Source organism: Ictalurus furcatus, chromosome 16 (genome assembly GCF_023375685.1).
Source record: "Ictalurus furcatus strain D&B chromosome 16, Billie_1.0, whole genome shotgun sequence".
In the NCBI taxonomy this organism is placed as follows: Eukaryota; Metazoa; Chordata; class Actinopteri; order Siluriformes; family Ictaluridae; genus Ictalurus; species Ictalurus furcatus.
In genome coordinates, this window is record NC_071270.1 from 9537935 (window position 1) to 9557792 (window position 19858).

At 38.8% G+C, this 19858-nt stretch overlaps 1 protein-coding gene across 3 annotated transcripts in view; it reads right to left on the bottom strand.

Annotated features, from left to right (window-relative positions):
- Positions 1-5225: 5225 nt before the first annotated feature.
- Positions 5226-19858, bottom strand: part of LOC128620334 (adhesion G-protein coupled receptor G2) — a 57146-nt gene continuing 42513 nt past the window's right edge. For all 3 annotated transcript variants that reach the window (XM_053645238.1, XM_053645240.1, XM_053645239.1), the window contains exons 24-36: positions 15120-15345; positions 13416-13572; positions 12298-12447; positions 11947-12075; positions 11788-11833; positions 11238-11341; positions 10142-10266; positions 9501-9772; positions 9287-9386; positions 8914-9197; positions 6995-7096; positions 6673-6825; positions 5226-6473 (exon numbers count right to left, since the gene is read on the bottom strand). In XM_053645238.1, the coding sequence (XP_053501213.1) occupies positions 6370-6473; positions 6673-6825; positions 6995-7096; positions 8914-9197; positions 9287-9386; positions 9501-9772; positions 10142-10266; positions 11238-11341; positions 11788-11833; positions 11947-12075; positions 12298-12447; positions 13416-13572; positions 15120-15345 (1952 nt within the window). In that variant the 3' untranslated portion in view covers positions 5226-6369. The remainder of the gene's footprint in view (positions 6474-6672; positions 6826-6994; positions 7097-8913; positions 9198-9286; positions 9387-9500; positions 9773-10141; positions 10267-11237; positions 11342-11787; positions 11834-11946; positions 12076-12297; positions 12448-13415; positions 13573-15119; positions 15346-19858) is intronic.

A 19858-nucleotide genomic window follows, 5' to 3' on the forward strand; every position in this document is an offset into this window, starting at 1 on the left:
ATCTGTGGAGAGAGCTGAAGGTTCGAGTTGCCAAACGTCAGCCTCGAAACCTTAATGACTTGGAGAAGATCTGCAAAGAGGAGTGGGACAAAATCCCTCCTGAGATGTGTGCAAACCTGGTGGCCAACTACAAGAAACGTCTGACCTCTGTGATTGCCAACAAGGGTTTTTAAACCAAGTACTAAGTCATGTTTTGCAGAGGGGTCAAATACATATTTCCCTCATTAAAATGCAAATCAATTTATAACATTTTTGATGTGCGTTTTTCTGGATTTTTTTGTTGTTATTCTGTCTCTCACTGTTCAAATAAATCTACCATTAAAGTTATAGACTGATCATTTCTTTGTCAGTGGGTAAACATACAAAATCAGCAGGGGATCAAATACTTTTTTCCCTCACTGTATATATATATATATATATATATATATATATATATATATATATATATATATATATATATATAATATTTATTCATTTATTTATTTATTATAAATGATTTATAATAGAAGACAGGAACAGTTAACTTGTGTCTGCTGTATATCTGGATTCCTTTAAAAAACGGTTTATTAACTGCAGTAGCTCAGTACTTTAATTTTAATACCTAAGGACATTTCCAACTATTTTTGTAATTTAACTCAAGCAGAAACATCAATAGAACATATTTAGTTTTATTCAGATACAAAATAGTTTTCATTTTTTTTAGTTGCCAACTGAACTATGACTACAGCTGTTTGACTTTGCAAACTACTGTTAGGAACACATGTAGCTAGCTGGTCTCATGGTTATCTGTAAACAAACAACTCCTAAAACAACTGAATACATGTCTGCATCAGCTGCTGTTTAGGGACACTGGACACCACTGGGAAAACAACTAGCTTAATCTCAGTAGTTCTCTCTCTGGTATTCCTCCGTAGACTTTCTAGTCAGAAAGTTGAAGAAAGAGCTAATGTCATTTGGTGTTTGTTGGGGTTTTTTTAAGATTAAAATATTTTAACCAAAGACTCTCTTCATCTTCAGGAGGAGGCTTGGGATTAGGGGTGTAAAGCACGAGGTTCATGACTATAGTACCCGTGATGAACTTAAACTTTATCACGCCTGGGACCAGGGACAGCTCCACGAGGGGGCGTGAGGGGCCCCTCACTCAGACTGTCCCGCCCCCTCAGTTAAGATGAATGTGAAAAAGGATTTTAATAAAAAAAATAAAATTAAATGTAATTTTTTTTTTTTTAAATCACAATACCAAAGTGTGTCGGCTTTTTAGTGTGAATATTAGAATAGCAATATTTTAGTTAAGGGCAGTGTGTTATTGGTTGTCTGGTTAAGCTCGCTCCCTACGTCATCCCCATTGCACATCCCGGGGCTTTTTCCTTCAGTCGGCTGTTAAGTCCCTTGTTTTTGCCCATCACTCAAATGAGCATGATTTGAGCACGTATTTGTCTGACACTGTTGTTTCATCCAACTGAATGGCAAATGGAACATTCCTAAGCTTCTTGTGCAGCTGGTTTTGACACTCTCCAGCCATTTTATCAATTCTGTCTTTGACAGTGTTGTCAGAGATTGGGAGGGTTCTCACTTTATGCACCACCTGTGGGCCACACAGCCTCTCTACAATTATCCGGCAGGTGGCTTTGATTCACTGCACTCCAATATTGTGTGGCAATTAATATGAAACACTCAAATGACTCCTCCGTGGTTCTGTGTAAATCACTGCCTGCTCTTTCAAATGCTTTTCTGATGTCTGTGGATCTTTTTGATAGTGCCAACTGCTTCTTCCTCTCAAAAAAATCCTGATCTTCACCAATAGCCTCCTGGTGCTGGTGCAATTTGCTTGGCCTCATGCTGTCATTAGCTAGCTTCTCGCCACAAATGACACATTCTGGCAGAGTGTGTGCCTAATAAGTTTTTAATGTTTTTATTTTATTTTATTTTTTTGTCTGATTGTTATTCTAAGAACTTATTCTTCTGTTCTAATGTTGCTCTCGTCTCTTTTTTCCTTTGTTATTGTCCCTAGCTTGGGGGCCGTGGGGTGGTTGTTTCTCTTCTGGGGAAGTTCCTCGCAGGCCTGGCCTACCCGGACCCTGAAGCATTCATAGCACCTGTTGTGAGGTACTCTGTATGCCCTATCGCTGGCTTAGGTTATCGTAAGCACCACATCGACCTAGCAATTGAACGCTTTCATTTGTTGGATCAGCGTGTCGCTTGTTGGCCGCTGATTACTCCATGTTGAGTGTTCTCTTGTGTCAAAGATCTCGGTATCGTGGTGCTCGGTACTGCAATGACTAGTGGGATGGAGTCCTCTCAGTGCGTGAGTGGGAGTGCAAGGGTGGGGTGTCTTTGCTTGGCGGGTTTCACTTGGGCGGTCAACATGCCTTAGGAGACATCATCTTTTCTTGTAAGAAATGACTTCTCAGTAAATAGGGGGAAAAAAGTGTGGGTGAATGAGCTCCAGACATAGAGACAAAGGGTGAATGTAAAAAGTGAGTAAAAGAGGTATACAGGTGCTTCTAAAAAAAATTTTGAATATCGTGGAAAAGTGATTTTTGTTCCCGATAATTTAATTATGAGCACCATGAGACCAAGATCTTTGACACAAGAGAACACTCAAAATGGAGTAAACAGTGGCCAACAAGTGACACGCTGACCCAACAAATGAAAGCGTTCAATTGCCAAATTCATGTGGTGCTTACGATACCCTAAGCCGGCGATGGGGCATACAGAGTACTTCAAAGCAGGTGCTGTGAATGCTTCAGGGTCCGGTAGGCCAGGCCTGCGAGGAACTGACCCAGAAGAGAAATAACCACCCCACGGCCCCCAAGCTAGGGACAATATCAAAGGAAAAAAGAGACGAGAGCAACATCAGAACAGAAGAATAAGTTCTTAAAATAACAAGCAGAAAAAAAAAACATTGAACACTTCTTAGACACACAAGACTTACAATACTTACACCCCTTATTATTTTACTTTTTTCCCCACACTACACGCCTCTTGCAATCCCGCATATACAAACCTCTTCCTGGTACCCTTTTTTAGACATCAACCTCTGCCTAGTTCCGTCTATCCACTACCACAGCAGTATATAAGCTCACTGTTTACCAAATTACACAGCGAATAGCGGTATCCGTAGGATTTTGCGCACTTCTCTATTTCACTTTGCGCAATGAATCTAGAATATATGACAGTTCCACTTTTTTAAATTAAATTACGGTTAAAAATGCAGTTGCTGTGTGTTTTGAAAATTACAGAACAACCAAGGACCTGGTTTTGTAAATATTTGGCACATTTGTGCAACGCCATTGTAATCCAAACACTGATCCAGGTAAAAGGCCTGTTGTGTACAAGAATACTCCTAAAAAGTGGACGTGTAGATTTTTTTTTTTTTGGAGACTTTCACAATTGCCGTCGCCGTGACCTAAATAAGGGAAGACAATCTTTGTTGAGCAGACCATGAATTTATATGTAGTATATTGGGGAAGACATCCATTTAGAACTCTTTTCACCCTCCTGATTATAGGAGCGATTCCGAGTACTGTGCCTTATACCAAACGTTACATTGAAAGTCCGACAGGACAAGCATTTAGAAAACTTCCTGGGTGTACAGTAGCATGTACCAGGCCAGTCTGAGCAGATAACAAATACGGGTAGATGAGAGTAACACAGCATAAACTGATGGGGGGGGGACAGGGTAAAGAGAGTGTGGTGTTTGCATTTTTACCCCCTGAACTGAATACTCAATATTTTTGATATAATGAATTTTATTCCCGACTGTGACAAGGAACCATCCCCTAGAAGGTTAGGAGTAGGAAGCCCTAGAATACAAGGACCAATCATGACATCCACTCCTGTAGAACTGCTAGGGTCTAGATACCAATATGCAAAGAATATATCGTTAAGAACTCTGAGAAATGTCAAAAGAGAACTAAATACATAAACAAAGTGGCCAAAGGAAGGGACATTTGACATGGCGTTGTGCAAAGAAATGGAACACTGATTAAAAAAAACTACAAGGCTAAGGATAAAAGTAAACTGAGACAACTGAAGAGGGGAAAAGAGTAGGAAGTCCTGAGATTGTTCAAAAAGGAATGGGGAAATTCTGGGCCAGAGAATTGAGCTGGGACAGAGAAAAAGCTGGGACAGACAAACTGAAAAAAAGCTGGACTAGCATAACTGAAGGTAAACACTCTGAAGACGAGGAAGGAACAGATTATGAAAATGAAGAGCAAACGGAGGAGGAAGACATGCTAGAAAGAGCTGAGAAACAGATAAGGGAGTTAATTGAGTTAGAAAAGCATATAAGGAAGGCAGAAAGAACACTGAAGGAATTACAAGCAACAGGGAAATGATTAAGGAGAACAGAAAGATCAATGGAGCAACAAACACCACCACAGTTGTGGCAACCAACAGTAAGAGAGTATAGACCACAGAAAATAGAGCATACGCAAATTAAAGGTTGAGAACTGTACTTTGAGGATATTGAGGAAAGAGAAAGAACTCCATCAGAGGCACAACCCATTTTGGATGAGCTCACTCTCTCCCTCTCCATCTCCATATGCGTAACAGACAACTTGGGCCCAGAGAAAGCTCAAAAGGCCCAGCTAATGTGGCAAAAGTGCTCCCCATTCTGGTTAAGGGTGCACAGGCCCAGTATGTGCCTTGGGACACACAGCATCTTGATGGGCTGATCACTTACCTTCCTGACATCCACGAGGGGGCTGGGAAGTGGATCATGGTATTTGAGGAAGAAACAATAGGCAAACTGCTTGCTATATATATAATGTGTGTGTGTGGGTGTGTGTGTGTGGATAGATCGAGAGAGATATATCCCCTCCCTAAAAATGGTTTAGTCTGATAGTTACTAATTATTTCAGCTCAGTCTGTGATGAACCCAAAAAAATTGTAATCCCACCGCAGCTAGTGGACATTGCAGTGAACATCACTTCCATACAGTGGAAGAGCAGGAGATAGAGTGGGGGGGGACATAAATCTGGCTACCAGAAACGTAATGAAAGTACGGAAAGGGAGGCGAGGCTGCTGGATCCCAATCTGTCAAGACCTTCTTTAACAAGACAGGTTGGTACACTGTAGGAATGTCAATGTGATGGGAGGCCGTGCCCTGATCATTTTGCCGCCCAATTTACTTTCACAGGAATAGGACACCTAATAAGAACTGCCCCCTTGCCGGTACTGTCACATAATTTTCTCATTACTGTACTGATGCGCACTGATCTGTCCCCATCTTTTTGTGCTTTATGTAAATAGAGTTGGTTTGTATAACCAGGGAACAAATGGATATGCGTGTCACAAGGATTACAGACCTTCCCGCTGCTGATGTGATATGTTTTAATATAACAACACGGTCAAGAAAACACGAATACAATTAGATTTGTTTAATAATATAGTATGCAGTAGCGTATCCTCTTAATCAAAAATGAACACAATAAGTAATTTAAGTTTTATTTTATATTTGACTGCATTCTTTTCAATTTCTGAATATTTACTTCAGATGTTCGACACCAGACTGAGTGGAAAGACTATTATATTGCTGGTATACTTTAACATTTTGTTTTATTTTACTATTTTAATAATTTCTTGTCTTTTGTTATTATTGTATTAGTTTGTCTTGAGTAATTGCTTGAGGACTTTAAACAATGTTTCATAAGAAGTTATTAATGGCTTAATGCCATTGTTTTGATCTAATATTTAGATAAACATTTAACTTTTTAAATAAATTGATTATGATATTAAACTTTTAAAAGAATATGAAGACATGGGCCTCCATGCCCATATCTTGTACCATATATGATATGGGTGGAGGGCGGTGGGGCCCTCATCAATATTTTTTCAGGGGGCCCAGAACTCCCTAGCATAATTCAGCCACCAAAAAAATCCTGTCATACCTGTGTATGTTCATGCTTGTATTTCTTGCTACTAGCATGCTTCAAGGAGAGATTAGTGACTGATATTGAGAAATTCAACCATTCATTTAATTTAAGCAAACTTTATTTTCACCTTTTCACATTTTGCAGTGATTTCATGGTATGTGAGAATAAACCTATAATGTATGCCAGAATTGTATTTTATTTGAAGTATATACACTTAATTGAACAACATTAATAAATGATTTAATAGTGATTTATTTAATTTAATCCTATAAAATATAGCTCAGGCAACAGCAATCAAGTCTTTTTTTTTAATCATTGGATATCTCCTGTAAATGCTACTACACAAATTGGTTTATTCAGTACATACTATATATACACTATAAAAGGATATATAATATTACATATCTAGGTTTATTATGTACAACATACACATTATGCAAAAATTCACATAAATTACATTACAACACAATTGTGATTGTTGCCTTTCAGGTCAGAAGGATCTCTGGCTCCTGTACCTGTGGTTGATCTCATTCTGGACTACATCTGAGCTTGGCTCCTCCTGCTCTGTGATTGCACGGTCATCTAATGGATTGCCTGTGATTAGAAATTAGGAAGAGAGCAGGCAGGAAACGGGCAATTACAAGTATACCCTTGTTATGAGATGCTATTTCTTTATCCCAAATATAATTTGGAATGGAATGGTGTGGGAGGTGGATGTTAATAGCATAATAGACAGATTGAGAGAGTGGCATAAAGTGTAATGGATAGGATTGAAAGAATGGCTAACACTCACCAATCCCCATTGACCTGTCTGATCCTGAGCTGTCACTGACTAAGAAAGAACTGGATGATTTGTTGGACTTGGATGATATCACTGATCTGAATGAGGAAGCAACTCTATTTACAGTGGATTTCTTGGTCCTCGGTGTAGCAGTGTGACTCCAATCTGTTATCCAAATGAAAGAATACTGTGTATAAATTCTGATATTGATACATCTATTAAAAATAAATATCACATCCAGTATAATTGAAATAAATTAAAGGAAATGCTTTAATGCACACAATGTTCCATTGCCATAACATGTCAAAATATCTGACAATTAAAACAAACACACCTGAGTTCTCAACTAGCCTTAGGTTTCCACAGCACAGGTGTATTCTCCACTGTTTTCTGACATTCTCCTTTACAGCACAGTGGAACACAAAGATAAAGAAACCTGGAGGAGACAAATAGGGCTCTGTGGGTTATAATTACACCTTCACAACGTGTTCGATAAGTACGGTAGTACAGTAGATATATAAAGTCTACACATACCTGTTAAAATCGCAGGGTTGTATGGTGTTAAAAAATGAAACCACAATAAATTGTCAGATACAGAAACCAACAAAATTCAAGTGAAAAAGAAATAGGTCATTTTTAGATATATAAATAAAAAAGGAAAAAAACTAACAATAACCTGCTTCACCCACCTTCACATTCAACCCTAAAAAAAATGAACCCAAAATAAAGATTGGCTATTTTCTTGATATCTGATTGCTGAAGCCATGTGCTGCAAAGGGTTTACAAAACAGGTATGAGATCTCATTAACAAATGGTATCGATCAGGAGAGGGGTACAAAAGAATTTCCAAAACATTAGATGTACCATGGAACACCATGAAGGTCGTCATCAACAAGTGGAGAAAATGGAGCATAACAGTGACATTACCAGAACAGGACATCCCTCCAAAATTAATGAAAGGAGAAGATGAAAGCTTATCAGGGAGGCTGCCAAGAGACATATGGCAACATTAAAGGTACTGCAAGAATATCTGGCAAGTACTAGCCATTCCCTGCATGTGAGAACAATATCTCATATTCTTTGTCTGGGCTATGAGATAAGGTGACTAGATGAGATCAAGGTAGAACTTTTTGGGGATAATTCTAAAAGATATGTTTATGTAATAAGTTTATGTAAGAGATGGGCTACTTCTCTTCAGCTAGGACTGGGGCTCTATTCAAAATTGCCAATACAAATCTATTTTAGAAAAATATATAATAATAATAACCTGCAGGCATCAGAAGGCAGCTGAAGATAAAGGGGAAAAAATCACCTTCCTGCATGATAACCCAAAGCACAAATCCAAGTCAACAAAGGAATGACTTCAGACGAAGATAAATGTTTTGGAATGGCCCAGTCAGCTTGGATCTAAATCCTATCCTGTGAAATGACTTGAAGATGGCTGTGGACAGAAGATTCTCTTGCAATTTGACAGATCTAGAGCATTTTGCAAGGAACAGTAAAATAAAATGCTAAATTGGTGCTAAGTTGGTAGACTCTTACCCAGAAAGTGTGGTTTATTATAAAAGCAAAAGCTACCTTTTAAAAATTATATGTTACAAGGTTTGCACACTTGTGCAACCATGTTACAGTAAGTTTTTTTCTTTCCCTTAAAACATTTCTATTTCTTTTTGAGTTGAATTTTGTTGGTTGCGGTTGCATTGACGGTGGAAAAAGATTTGATCTGATTTATCTTGGTTTACTTATTTATTTTACGTCACATCACGAAAACCAACAGTTTTAACAGGGGTGTGTAGACTTTTTATATCCACTCTATGGCATGTGCCAAATGACAGCCAAGTAACTAGAAATGATTAATGTTATTAATAATAGGAAAGAATTATGAATGTGGAGGCTCATTTTTGCACTGTTTCATTTCTAGAGGGCTTTTGTGAACAGATTATCATAAAAGAGAGCAATCTGAAGCAAGATGATCCCATACCATTAACTAAGTGCATGATGGCAGGAATAAAGCCTCATGATATGTACTGAAATATTTCATATTAAGAGACTACTTAATACTACAAGATATTTTAAATGAATCAGATTGTTGAAAAGGAAGGTAGGAATGGCTTCAGTGAGTCATAAAGTATTCTCTGAAATATATTAACTTCTGCTTTGATTCAGTGGACTTAGCCAGTGGACTTTATTTAAGACTGCAGTATATCTTTAAAGAGATATTATAACATTTACAGTAAGTTCTTAAATACATACCTTGCAATGAGTTAAAGATGGCAAACAGGTACATAAAGGGCAGGTTGACAGCATCCCAGGCAAAAAAGGCAAATCCCCAGGTGAGGCCCAGGAGAACAGTAAGCCCTGACACACTCCGCAGGTCCTGTAGGACACTGCGATGCTGTAAATTATGGGGATTTTGCCTCTTAATGCGACAAAGCTGAACCATTACCACAATGAACATGCTAAGGTTCAGTATGAAGACAACACAGAAGTATGCCACCACTGCAACATAGTAGGCAATCTCATTCTTCAGCCAGCAACTGCATGGAGAAAGATGACAGAACCACACAGTTACACATCTGATTTCCATCAATGTAATTCATTTTAAAAAACGATTTGATGCTCTTACAATTGATCTGAGGTTCCATCTTCAAACTTCCCATAAGACACTAGTGCATAATTGTTTTCATCAATGGCAATGACAATGATGACCACAATTAGAGGAATACCTTAGATGAAAAGGAATAAATAACAAGCAAAACTATTATAATAGACCTAAACAAGATATATCAAATAGAACCAGCTATGTGAAAGTTACAGCAATACACCACTTATTCACATACCCCATCCAGCAAGTCCTAATTTGACCATGTAGCGAGACACATAGGTGTTAAAAACTTTAACAAGGGAAATGTACATATGGACAGCCTCCATGGCCATCCAGGTAAAAGACGCCAACAAGAAGTAGTGCAAGAAGAAGGCAGTGGAGATGCAGAGACCCACGATGTTGGTGTACAGAGCCAGCCAAGCATCCAACAAGAATGTCAGGTTCAACAGAAGCAAAGCCAAACATAGCTGGATCACAATTTTTGATGGGATATCTTTACGCAGTGTCCTACAAGAGAAGATAAATACTGTTCTTAAATGAATTAAATACCTTAAATTTACTCAGTGTAGATGGTAGTGGTAGCTCAGTGGTTAAGACATTGGACGTCTGACCGGAAGGTCATGACTTCAAGTCCCAGCACCACCAAGCTGCCAGTGTTGGGCCCTTGAGCAAGGCCCTTAACCCTCAACTGCTCAGTTGTATAAATGAGATATATGTAAGTCGCTCTGGGTAAGGGCGTCTGCCAAATGACGTAAATGTAGATGTCCAACAGGACATATATTTGATCGCTTAAATGATTCTGACTTTGCAATTTGCAATAACTTAAATTATATATTGTATATTGCCTTAGCAATGTGTGATTGGTGCAAAACTCACTCAAAAGCCAGATAAGTCATGAGGGTGACAGAAAGGAAAATGGAAGAGATGCCACAGCCAATGTAGGTGATGTAGGTTAGGATGGTATTCTGCAAACGATTCTTTATTCCTTCTCCAGAAAGGTCCTATTTTGAAAGTTTATACAAACAGAATTAAGCTGCCAAAATTAAATGAAAAATAATTAAATTAATGCCAGTCAAATAATTATATGCATTAAAACTAAGCAAATGAAAGAGGTGTAACCTAACTATAATAGCAGTGCTGACCGAACAATGATCCTGTGTACATAGCAAGCTCCATAAAGAAATGGTTTGCCAAAACTGCTGTGAAAGAACTCTGACCTCTGAGTCCTGACCCCTGACCTCAACCCCACTGAACACCTTCAGGATGAATTGGAATGCCAACTGTGCACCAAGCCTTCTAGCCTGACATCAGTGCCTGACCTCACTAATGCTCTTCAGCTTTTAAAGCTTAATGGGCAGAAATTAACACAGCCACATTCCAAAATCTAGAGGAAAGCCTTCCCAAAAGAGTAGAGGCTCTTATAGCAGTAAAGGTGGGACCAACTTTGGAATGTTCAACAAGCATATGGGTAGGGTCAGATGTCCACATCAATATAGTGCAATATAAGAGGATTTGTCTTGACTAAGATGTGGAAAGAAAGTTTGTCACTAAATGTGATTTACAGTAAATAACTTTTTTCTTTATTAAATAACAAATTCCGTGTGTGGCAGCACAAGTTATTTGACACCAGAAATTACCCTCATCAAGAAATACAGATTCTATGAATATGCACTGATAAAGCACTATGAGGTTCCAATATGATTTGCATCGCAAGTTTAGGGTGACTAACAGCATTAAGCAATATTTAATATTTTAATTCAAAGATGAACTTATCTCCAGATATGCTGTAACTCCTAATAATTTTGAAGGCCCTGGACAATGTTTCATACCTTCCTTAACAGCCCATATGCAATAATATTTTCATCTATATTTCTTCATATTTACATTCTCAAATAAATTACTAAGCAAAGTTGTTGGGTTTTCTTTTTTTTTTTTTACTAGTGGGGCATTGAGAGGCAAACGTTTCTCTCACCAAAAGCACACCAAAGCTGGTCAGATGGTTACAGCCACAAATTGTCTCAGTTTCAGTGTGGTTCAGCACAGTGCAGCCCTCAGAGCTCCAGCCACCAGCACCACCTAACAATAAACAACAGTCAGATATTGTAATAAATATCTTGAATTTGATCAAGAAACCATATAAATCAGTAAAGAACAATGACATTGTGTTGACAACACTTAAATTGATTTAATGATGTATGCTTAAATTCTGAAGATAAAATTAACCAAAGCAGCAATTTCAACACTTAGCTTGGGTTTAAGTTTAATCTGCAATCTTAGAAGTGTAGGTTAATAAAACAAGTGAAGATATAAACAATATGACAAACTGTGTATGGTTCATCAAATTGGCCTGCTTGGTGCACTGCAAATGACAGAGTGTAGAAGAGCTACTTGAAATGTTGGGAGTGTTTTTTAAAGTGCTTCTGCCAATTATGTTTCTTTACTGAGCTCCAGTGGTAATTATACCTTGACAACATTACCCATTTATACCATACATTTCTGTAAATCTGATTTATAGTCCTCACCGCTTAAGTTGAATTTCCAAAATACACATGATCGTGAAGAGTTAACCTGTTGAGATTGAGCGCGATAATATTAATTGTATTAATATTGAACACTTGTTTACCATGCAACCAAAATAAAAATGTATTTTAAGATTAGTTTTAAAGGCTTCTTTCACTGACCACAACAGTTTCTGTGTTCTTCAGGGTAAAGACTACTTGTTCTCTCAGGTTAGAGATGGACAAGTTAGCCACACTGGAGCCAAGAATCCCACTGATCAGCCTGCTGTTGTTTGGGTTTAATGTGTGGTCCTACAGATTGTAATGACAACACAATGCATGCATGTCAGGTTGATGTAGATGAAAAGCACATGCTCATACTGCACATGTTGTATTGCTGTAACTTTCCCATAGCTAGTTCTATCTGATATATCTTGATTGACCTCATAAACCTGTCAAATCTAGCCAGGTATTATGCACATGTGAACTTAGCCAATAAAAAATATCATATAGTAGCATGGAAATAGAACACACCTGGAAAAGAGTGGTCTTCTGGTAGAAATTAAACTGTACTCTGGAGGCCAGCTGCTGCTGCTGAGCAGTGAGGTTCCCTGTGAGGGAAGCAGGGAGAGTTATGGAACCCTGAGGAGAGCTGGGCTCAGTCCTCCCCAGCCTGGAGCTGATCTAAAATACATTAAGAGACACTTTAGAAACGCATACAATCCATGATATTAAAGGTTTTCATGATATCATGTATGTAAGGGATAGTCCATGTGCATTACATGATTTTATACCATGGTCTGTCCAAATGCTTGATTATGATTGGCTGAAGAGTGTGTGTTAAAAAATCGTACACCACAGGTAGTTCTATAAACAACAATAACCGTAGTAAATTAAGTTAAACTCGCACAGCTTCATTATTAGTAGAGACATGGCACGGATGCTGGTAATTCACAATTGCACAATCTCTCTCTCTCTCTTATAAGTAGGATAATCCATGGCTAGGTGTGCATTATACATGATTTTAATGCACGATGAAAGAGAGTAACAGTATGCTACTATGAGTTTAACTACTGTATGTTACTATGGTTACAGTTGTTTATAGGCAGCGCATTAATTAAGAACGGTGATTAAACTGACCGGAACTACCTGTGGTATATACGGCTTTAACACACACCTTCCAGCCAATCAGAATTGAGTATTCTGACAGACAATGGTATAACAACATATTTGGTTTTGAAATTAATATCACTATTCAACCAATATGTTCAACCTGGTAATTGTTTTATCCCCTGTTAAATTGTTGTTGTGATCCTTGATTGTTTTGTAAATTTTTATATTTGTGTTATTTGTTGCTGCCCTCTTGGCCAGGTCACTCTTATAAAAGAGATTTTTACTCTCAATTAGTTTTTTAACCTGGTTAAATAAAGAAATTAAATTAAATTAAATGAATGTGATCAATATGATTTATCCCCCTAAAATAATTACTTTACAGTTCACATAAAGCATTGTGAGAGTGGTTCTAATAGGGAATCACCATGACATACTATAGTATATTTGCCTGATTTTATAATAGCTATACAATTACTATAAGCAAAACATTTCACGATACAAAATGCACAATGTTTTTTTGAACAGTTCTGAGTTGTTACCTGCAAGTTGGACGGGTCAGTGATAGTGAATGTGGTCTTTGGAAAAAGAGCCCCATCCACCAGTTTCACTGCCAGAGCCACAGATGGAGAGAGAATACTTTGACTCTGTCCCTGGACAACCAGCTTCAAGCCAACAGTATCCACAATGCCAGTGATCCTTATCAAATCAGAAAAGGTATCATGTTTATTATATGCACAATATATGTTATGAATATTATGTTATGTTTTTTCTGTTTTTGTGTATCTCTCATACTAAATAGTTTTAGATCTATAAAAAATGCAACCTGAGTAAACACATAATACAGTTTTTATTTGTTTATGTTTTTTATTGAAACAAAAGTTATCCAACGCCTATCACACTTGTGAAAAACTAATTGCCCCCTTAAAATTAAAATCTGATTGTGACACATTTAGCAGCAATAACTGCAACCAAATGCTTCCGATAACTGGAGATCAGTCTTTCACTTACTTCTTGGACTAGGATTTACTCCTAAACATCATTGTCTTGCTGCATAATCCAGTTGAGCTTGAGTTTCAATTTATGGACTGAAGACCCGACATTCTCCGTTAGGACTTTCAAGTGGAGAGCAGAATTCACGTTTCCCTCAATTATTGCAAGTTGCCCAGTCCCTGCAGCAGCAAAACATCCCCACACCATCACACTTCCACCACCATGCTTAACCGTAGGTATGTTTTTTTGTGTGTTATTCTGTGTTTGGTTTATGCCAGATGTAACGGGACACCCGTCTTCCAAACAGTTCCACTTTTGACTCATCAGTCACCAGAACATTCTCCCAAAAGGTGTGAGGATCATCAAGGTGTGTATTGGCAAAATTCAGACGAGCCTTAATGTTCTTCTGGGTTAGCAGTGATTTTCACCTTGCCACTCTTCCATGGATGCCATTTTTGCCCAGTGTCTTTCTGATAGTGGAGTCATGAACAATGACCTTTACTGATGCAAGAGAAGTCTGTAGTTCCTTTGATGTTGTCCTTGGCTCTTTTGTGACTTCCGGGATGAGTAGTTGCTGTGCTCCTGGAGGAATTTTGGAAGGTTGGCCACTTCTGGGAAGGTTCACTACTGTGCCGAGTTTTTCCATTTGGAGATAATGGCTCTCATTGTGGTTCTTTGGAGTCCCAGAGCCTTTGAAATAGCTTTGTAACCCTTCCCAGACTGATGTATCTCCTTCTTTCTCATAATTTCTGGAATTTCTTTAAATTTTGGCATAGCCTACTACTGCGTAAGGCCTTTTAACCAACTTGATGCTGTTGAAAAAGTTCTATTTAAGTGTTGATTTGATTGAACAGGGTTTGCAGTAATCTGGCCTGGTTGCGCGTAGTCCAGCTGAACCCCATTATGAATGCGGTTTCATAGATTTGGGGAATTAATAACTACAGGGGTAAATAAAGTTTCACACAGGCCCAGTTGGTACTGGATAACTTTTTTGCTTCAATAAATAACATTATCATTTAAAAAGTGTATTTTGTGTTTACTCAGGTTGCCTTTGTTATATCTCAAATTTAGTTTTAATTTCTGAAACAATTTAGTATGAGATATACACAAAAACAGAAGAAATCAGGATGGGGCAAATACTTTCTCACAGTACAGTATATAATTGATAATTATAATTATTCTTGGAGAATAATTATAGTTATTCAATTCTATTTGAGGGCTACAAGTAAATCTGTAAATCTGTTCATTTTTACCTGTTTGAACTGGATGCCAGCATATTAGGAGGTGCGTCTATAAGATTGCTGACAATGTTGATAGACATGTTTCCTAGACCCAAGCTAACACTGGGCCCAGAAAGAAGTGACTCTAGCAGAGATACAACCTCCTGTATCTGTGTGGAGTTCAAAGCAGATGCATTCCTGCTCAGATTCAGAAGACCTTCAGCTGTTGCTTCTGCACTGGTTGATGAGGTTGTGGAGGCTGTATGTGGCATGGTATAAATAATAATCACTAATGAGTTTAGTACTATGCATGCATTATTTAATGTATCCAATGTTTTCCTATTTACATTGTTAAAGTAATATTAAGAATTGACCTCATAACTGACATGCATTATATGGTCATAAGCTTGTGGACACCTGACCATCACACCCATATATGGGCCTTCCCCAACCTTTTGCCACAAAGTTGGAAGGACACAACTGTATAGCATTGTATGCTGTAGCACTACAGTGGAACTAAGAGGCCTAGCCCAAATATGTTCCAGCATTACAATGCCCCTGCACAAAGTGAGGTTTATAAAGCTATCGTTTGCCAAGGTTGGTGTAGAAGAACTTGAGTGGCCTGCAATTCCCCTTTATTGCTGAGGTGTTACCTTATGTTTTGCCATATAGTGTAGTAAGAATCAGGTGCATATGTACTGGATTATTGTTAAATATAATATAAGTGGAAAATCTTAATTAATAATCAGTAAGTTGTACACTAATCTTGCAAGCCAGACTTAGCATTCACTAAAGAGATTGGTGTGTTTTGTCAATAAACATGGCCAAAAACTATCCACTATCAGCGATTTGACTGATATTTTACTGCAGATTACAAACCACAGCCCTTTTCCTTTATGCCATCAACAAGCATCAGCTTCAAGCAGAAATCTTTAGTAAATTTTAAATAATGGATTCCATAAATTTCTTTAGTCCAGTGAAATTGTCATTGTGTTCAAAAGTTACTTTTTTTAAATCTTGAGCCAGTCAAGATTCAAGATTCTAATGCTTGTGGCCAGAAAAGATTACAAAATATATTAGATGCTATGTGGCCATTGTGCTGAATGTCTGAGGCTGAGACTAGTCGTACACTGCTGCTGAAGATATTAAGTCAGACACTTTTGTTCCAAGTTAATATTTGGAAAGAAAAATAATGCCTGTTTTATATACAGTTGAAGCCAAAAGTTTACATTCACAATTCTACACATCTCATGTTACCATACATTTCCTATGTGAAGTCAATTAGGGTATATAATTAATTTCCAGAGGGAGATTTCAAAATCATAGATAAGAGACATTTATTTCAGCTTTTATTTACTATATCAGATTTTCAGTGATTCAAAAGTTTACATATCCTTTGTTAGCAGTTGGCTGCCTTGCTTTTGAATTACATGAACTTAAATAAAAAAGTTTGGGGTAGCCTTCTACAAACTTCTGATTAAAGATTGTCAAACTTTTTGTCTATTCCTCCTGACAGAATTGGATTAATTCAGTTATGTTTGGGGACCAGACATGCTTTTTTCTGTTCAGTCCACAAATTTCTATGGGATTCAGATCAAGGTTTATGATGGCCACTCCAATACGTTCACCTATTTGTCTTTAAGCCTTTTTGTTACAGCATTGGAGGTATGCCTAGGATCATTGTTCTGTTAGAAGACTCAGTTGTATCCAAGTTTTTAATTTCTGGCTGATGTCTTGAGGTGTTGCTTCAGTATTTCTAGAAAATCCTCTTTCCTCATGATGCTATTTATTTTCTGAATTGCACCAGTCCCTTTGGAAGCAAAATACCCCCACAACATGTTGCTGCCACACCCATACTTCACAGTTGGGATGGTGTTCTTCAGATTTAAAGCCTTAACATTTTTCCTTCATACAGTATCTCACAAAAGTGAATACAATGAGGGGAAAAAAGTATTTGATCCCCTGCTGATTTTGTACGTTTGCCCACTGAAAGAAATGATCATTCTATAATTTTAATGGTAGATTTATTTGAACAGTGAGAGACAGAATAACAACAAAAAAAATCCAGAAAAACGCATGTCAAAAATGTTATAAATTGATTTGCATTTTAATGAGGGAAATATGTATTTGACCCCTCTGCAAAACATGACTTAGTACTTGGTGGAAAAACCCTTGTTGGCAATCACAGAGGTCAGACGTTTCTTGTAGTTGGCCACCAGGTTTGCACACATCTCAGGAGGGATTTTGTCCCACTCCTCTTTGCAGATCTTCTCCAAGTCATTAAGGTTTCGAGGCTGACGTTTGGCAACTCGAACCTTCAGCTCCCTCCACAGATTTTGTATGGGATTAAGGTCTGGAGACTGGCTAGGCCACTCCAGGACCTTAATGTGCTTCTTCTTGACTCACTCCTTTGTTGCCTTGGCCGTGTGTTTTGGGTCATTGTCATGCTGGAATACCCGTCCACGACCCATTTTCAATGCCCTGGCTGAGGGAAGGAGGTTCTCACCCAAGATTTGACGGTACATGGCCCCGTCCATCGTCCCTTTGATGAAGTTGTCCTGTCCCCTTAGCAGAAAAACACCCCCAAAGCATAATGTTTCCACCTCCATGTTTGATGGTGGGGATGGTGTTCTTGGGGTCATAGGCAGCATTCCTCCTCCTCTAAACATGGCGAGTTGAGTTGATGCCAAAGAGCTCCATTTTGGTCTCATCTGACCACAACACTTTCACCCAGGTGTCCTCTGAATCATTCAGATGTTCACTGGCAAACTTCAGACAGGCATGTATATGTGCTTTCTTGAGCAGGGGGACCTTGCGGGCGCTGCAGCATTTCAGTCCTTCACGACATAGTGTGTTACCAATTGTTTTCTTGGTGACTATGGTCCCAGCTGCCTTGAGATCATTGAAAAGATCCTCCCGTGTAGTTCTGGGCTTATTCCTCACTGTTCTCATGATCATTGCAACTCCACGAGGTGAGATGTTGCATGGAGCCCCAAGCCGAGGGAGATTGACAGTTCTTTTGTGTTTCTTCCATTTGCGAATAATCGCACCAACTGTTGTCACCTTCTCACCAAGCTGCTTGGCAATGGTCTTGTAGCCCATTCCAGACTTGTGTAGGTCTACAATCTTGTCCCTGACATCCTTGGAGAGCTCTTTAGTCTTGGCCATGGTGGAGAGTTTGGAATCTGATTGATTGATTGCTTCTGTGGACAGGTGTCTTTTATACAGGTAACGAGCTGAGATTAGGAGCACTTCCTTTAAGAGTGTGCTCCTAATCTCAGCTCGTTACCTGTATAAAAGACACCTGGGAGCCAGAAATCTCTCTGATTGAGAGGGGGTCAAATACTTATTTCCCTCATTAAAATGCAAATCAATTTATAACATTTTTGACATGCGTTTTTCTGGATTTTCTTGTTGTTATTCTGTCTCTCACTGTTCAAATAAATCTACCATTAAAATTATAGACTGATCATTTCTTTGTCAGTGGTCAAACGTACAAAATCAGCAGGGGATCATATACTTTTTTCCCTCACTGTACACCCCTCACATTTTTGTAAATATTTGATTACATCTTTTCATGTGACAACACTGAAGAAATGACACTTTGCTACAATGTAAAGTAGTGAGTGTACAGCTTGTATAACAGTGTAAATTTGCTGTCCCCTCAAAATAACTCACTCAGCCATTAATGTCTAAACCGCTGGCAATAAAAGTGAATACACCCCTAAGTGAAAATGTCCAAATTGGGCCCAAAGTGTCAATATTTTGTGTGGCCACCATTATTTTCCAGCACTGCCTTAACCCTCTTGGGCAAGGAGTTCACCAGAGCTTCACAGGTTGCCACTGGAGTCCTTTTCCACTCCTCCATGACGACATCACGGAGCTGGTGGATGTTAGAGACCTTGTGCTCCTCCACCTTCCGTTTGAGGATGCCCCACAGATGCTCAATGGGGTTTAGGTCTGGAGACATGCTTGGCCAGTCCATCACCTTCACCTTCAGCTTCTTTAGCAAGGCAGTGGCCATCTTGGAGGTGTGTTTGGGGTCGTTATCATGCTGGAATACTGCATACTGATCATGCTCTGCTTCAGTATGTCACAGTACATGTTGGCATTCATGGTTCCCTCAATGAACTGTAGCTCCCCAGTGCCGGCAGCACTCATGCAGCCCCAGACCATGACACTCCCACCACCATGCTCAACTGTAGGGAAGACACACTTGTCTTTGTACTCCTCACCTGGTTGACGCCACACACACTTGACACCATCTGAACCAAATAAGTTTATCTTGGTCTCATCAGACCACAGGACATAGTTCCAGTAATCCATGTCCTTAGTCTGCTTGATTTCAGCAAACTGTTTACGGGCTTTCTTGTGCATCATCTTTAGAAGAGGCTTCCTTCAGGGACGATAGCCATGCAGAGCAATTTGATGCAGTGTGTGGCGTATGGTCTGAGCACTGACAGGCTGACCCACCACCCCTTCAACCTCTGCAGAAATGTTGGCAGCACTCATGCATCCATTTCCCCAAACACAACCTCTGGATATGACTCTGAGCACGTGCACTCAATTTCTTTGGTCGACCATGCCGAGGCCTGTTCTGAGTGGAACCTGTCCTGTTAAACCACTGTATGGTCTTGGCCACTGTGCTGCAGCTCAGTGTCAGGGTCTTGGCCATCTTCTTATAGCCTAGGCCATCTTTATGTAGTGCAACAATTCTTTTTTTTTTTTCCAGATCCTCAGAGAGTTCTTCACCATGAGGTGCCATGTTGAAC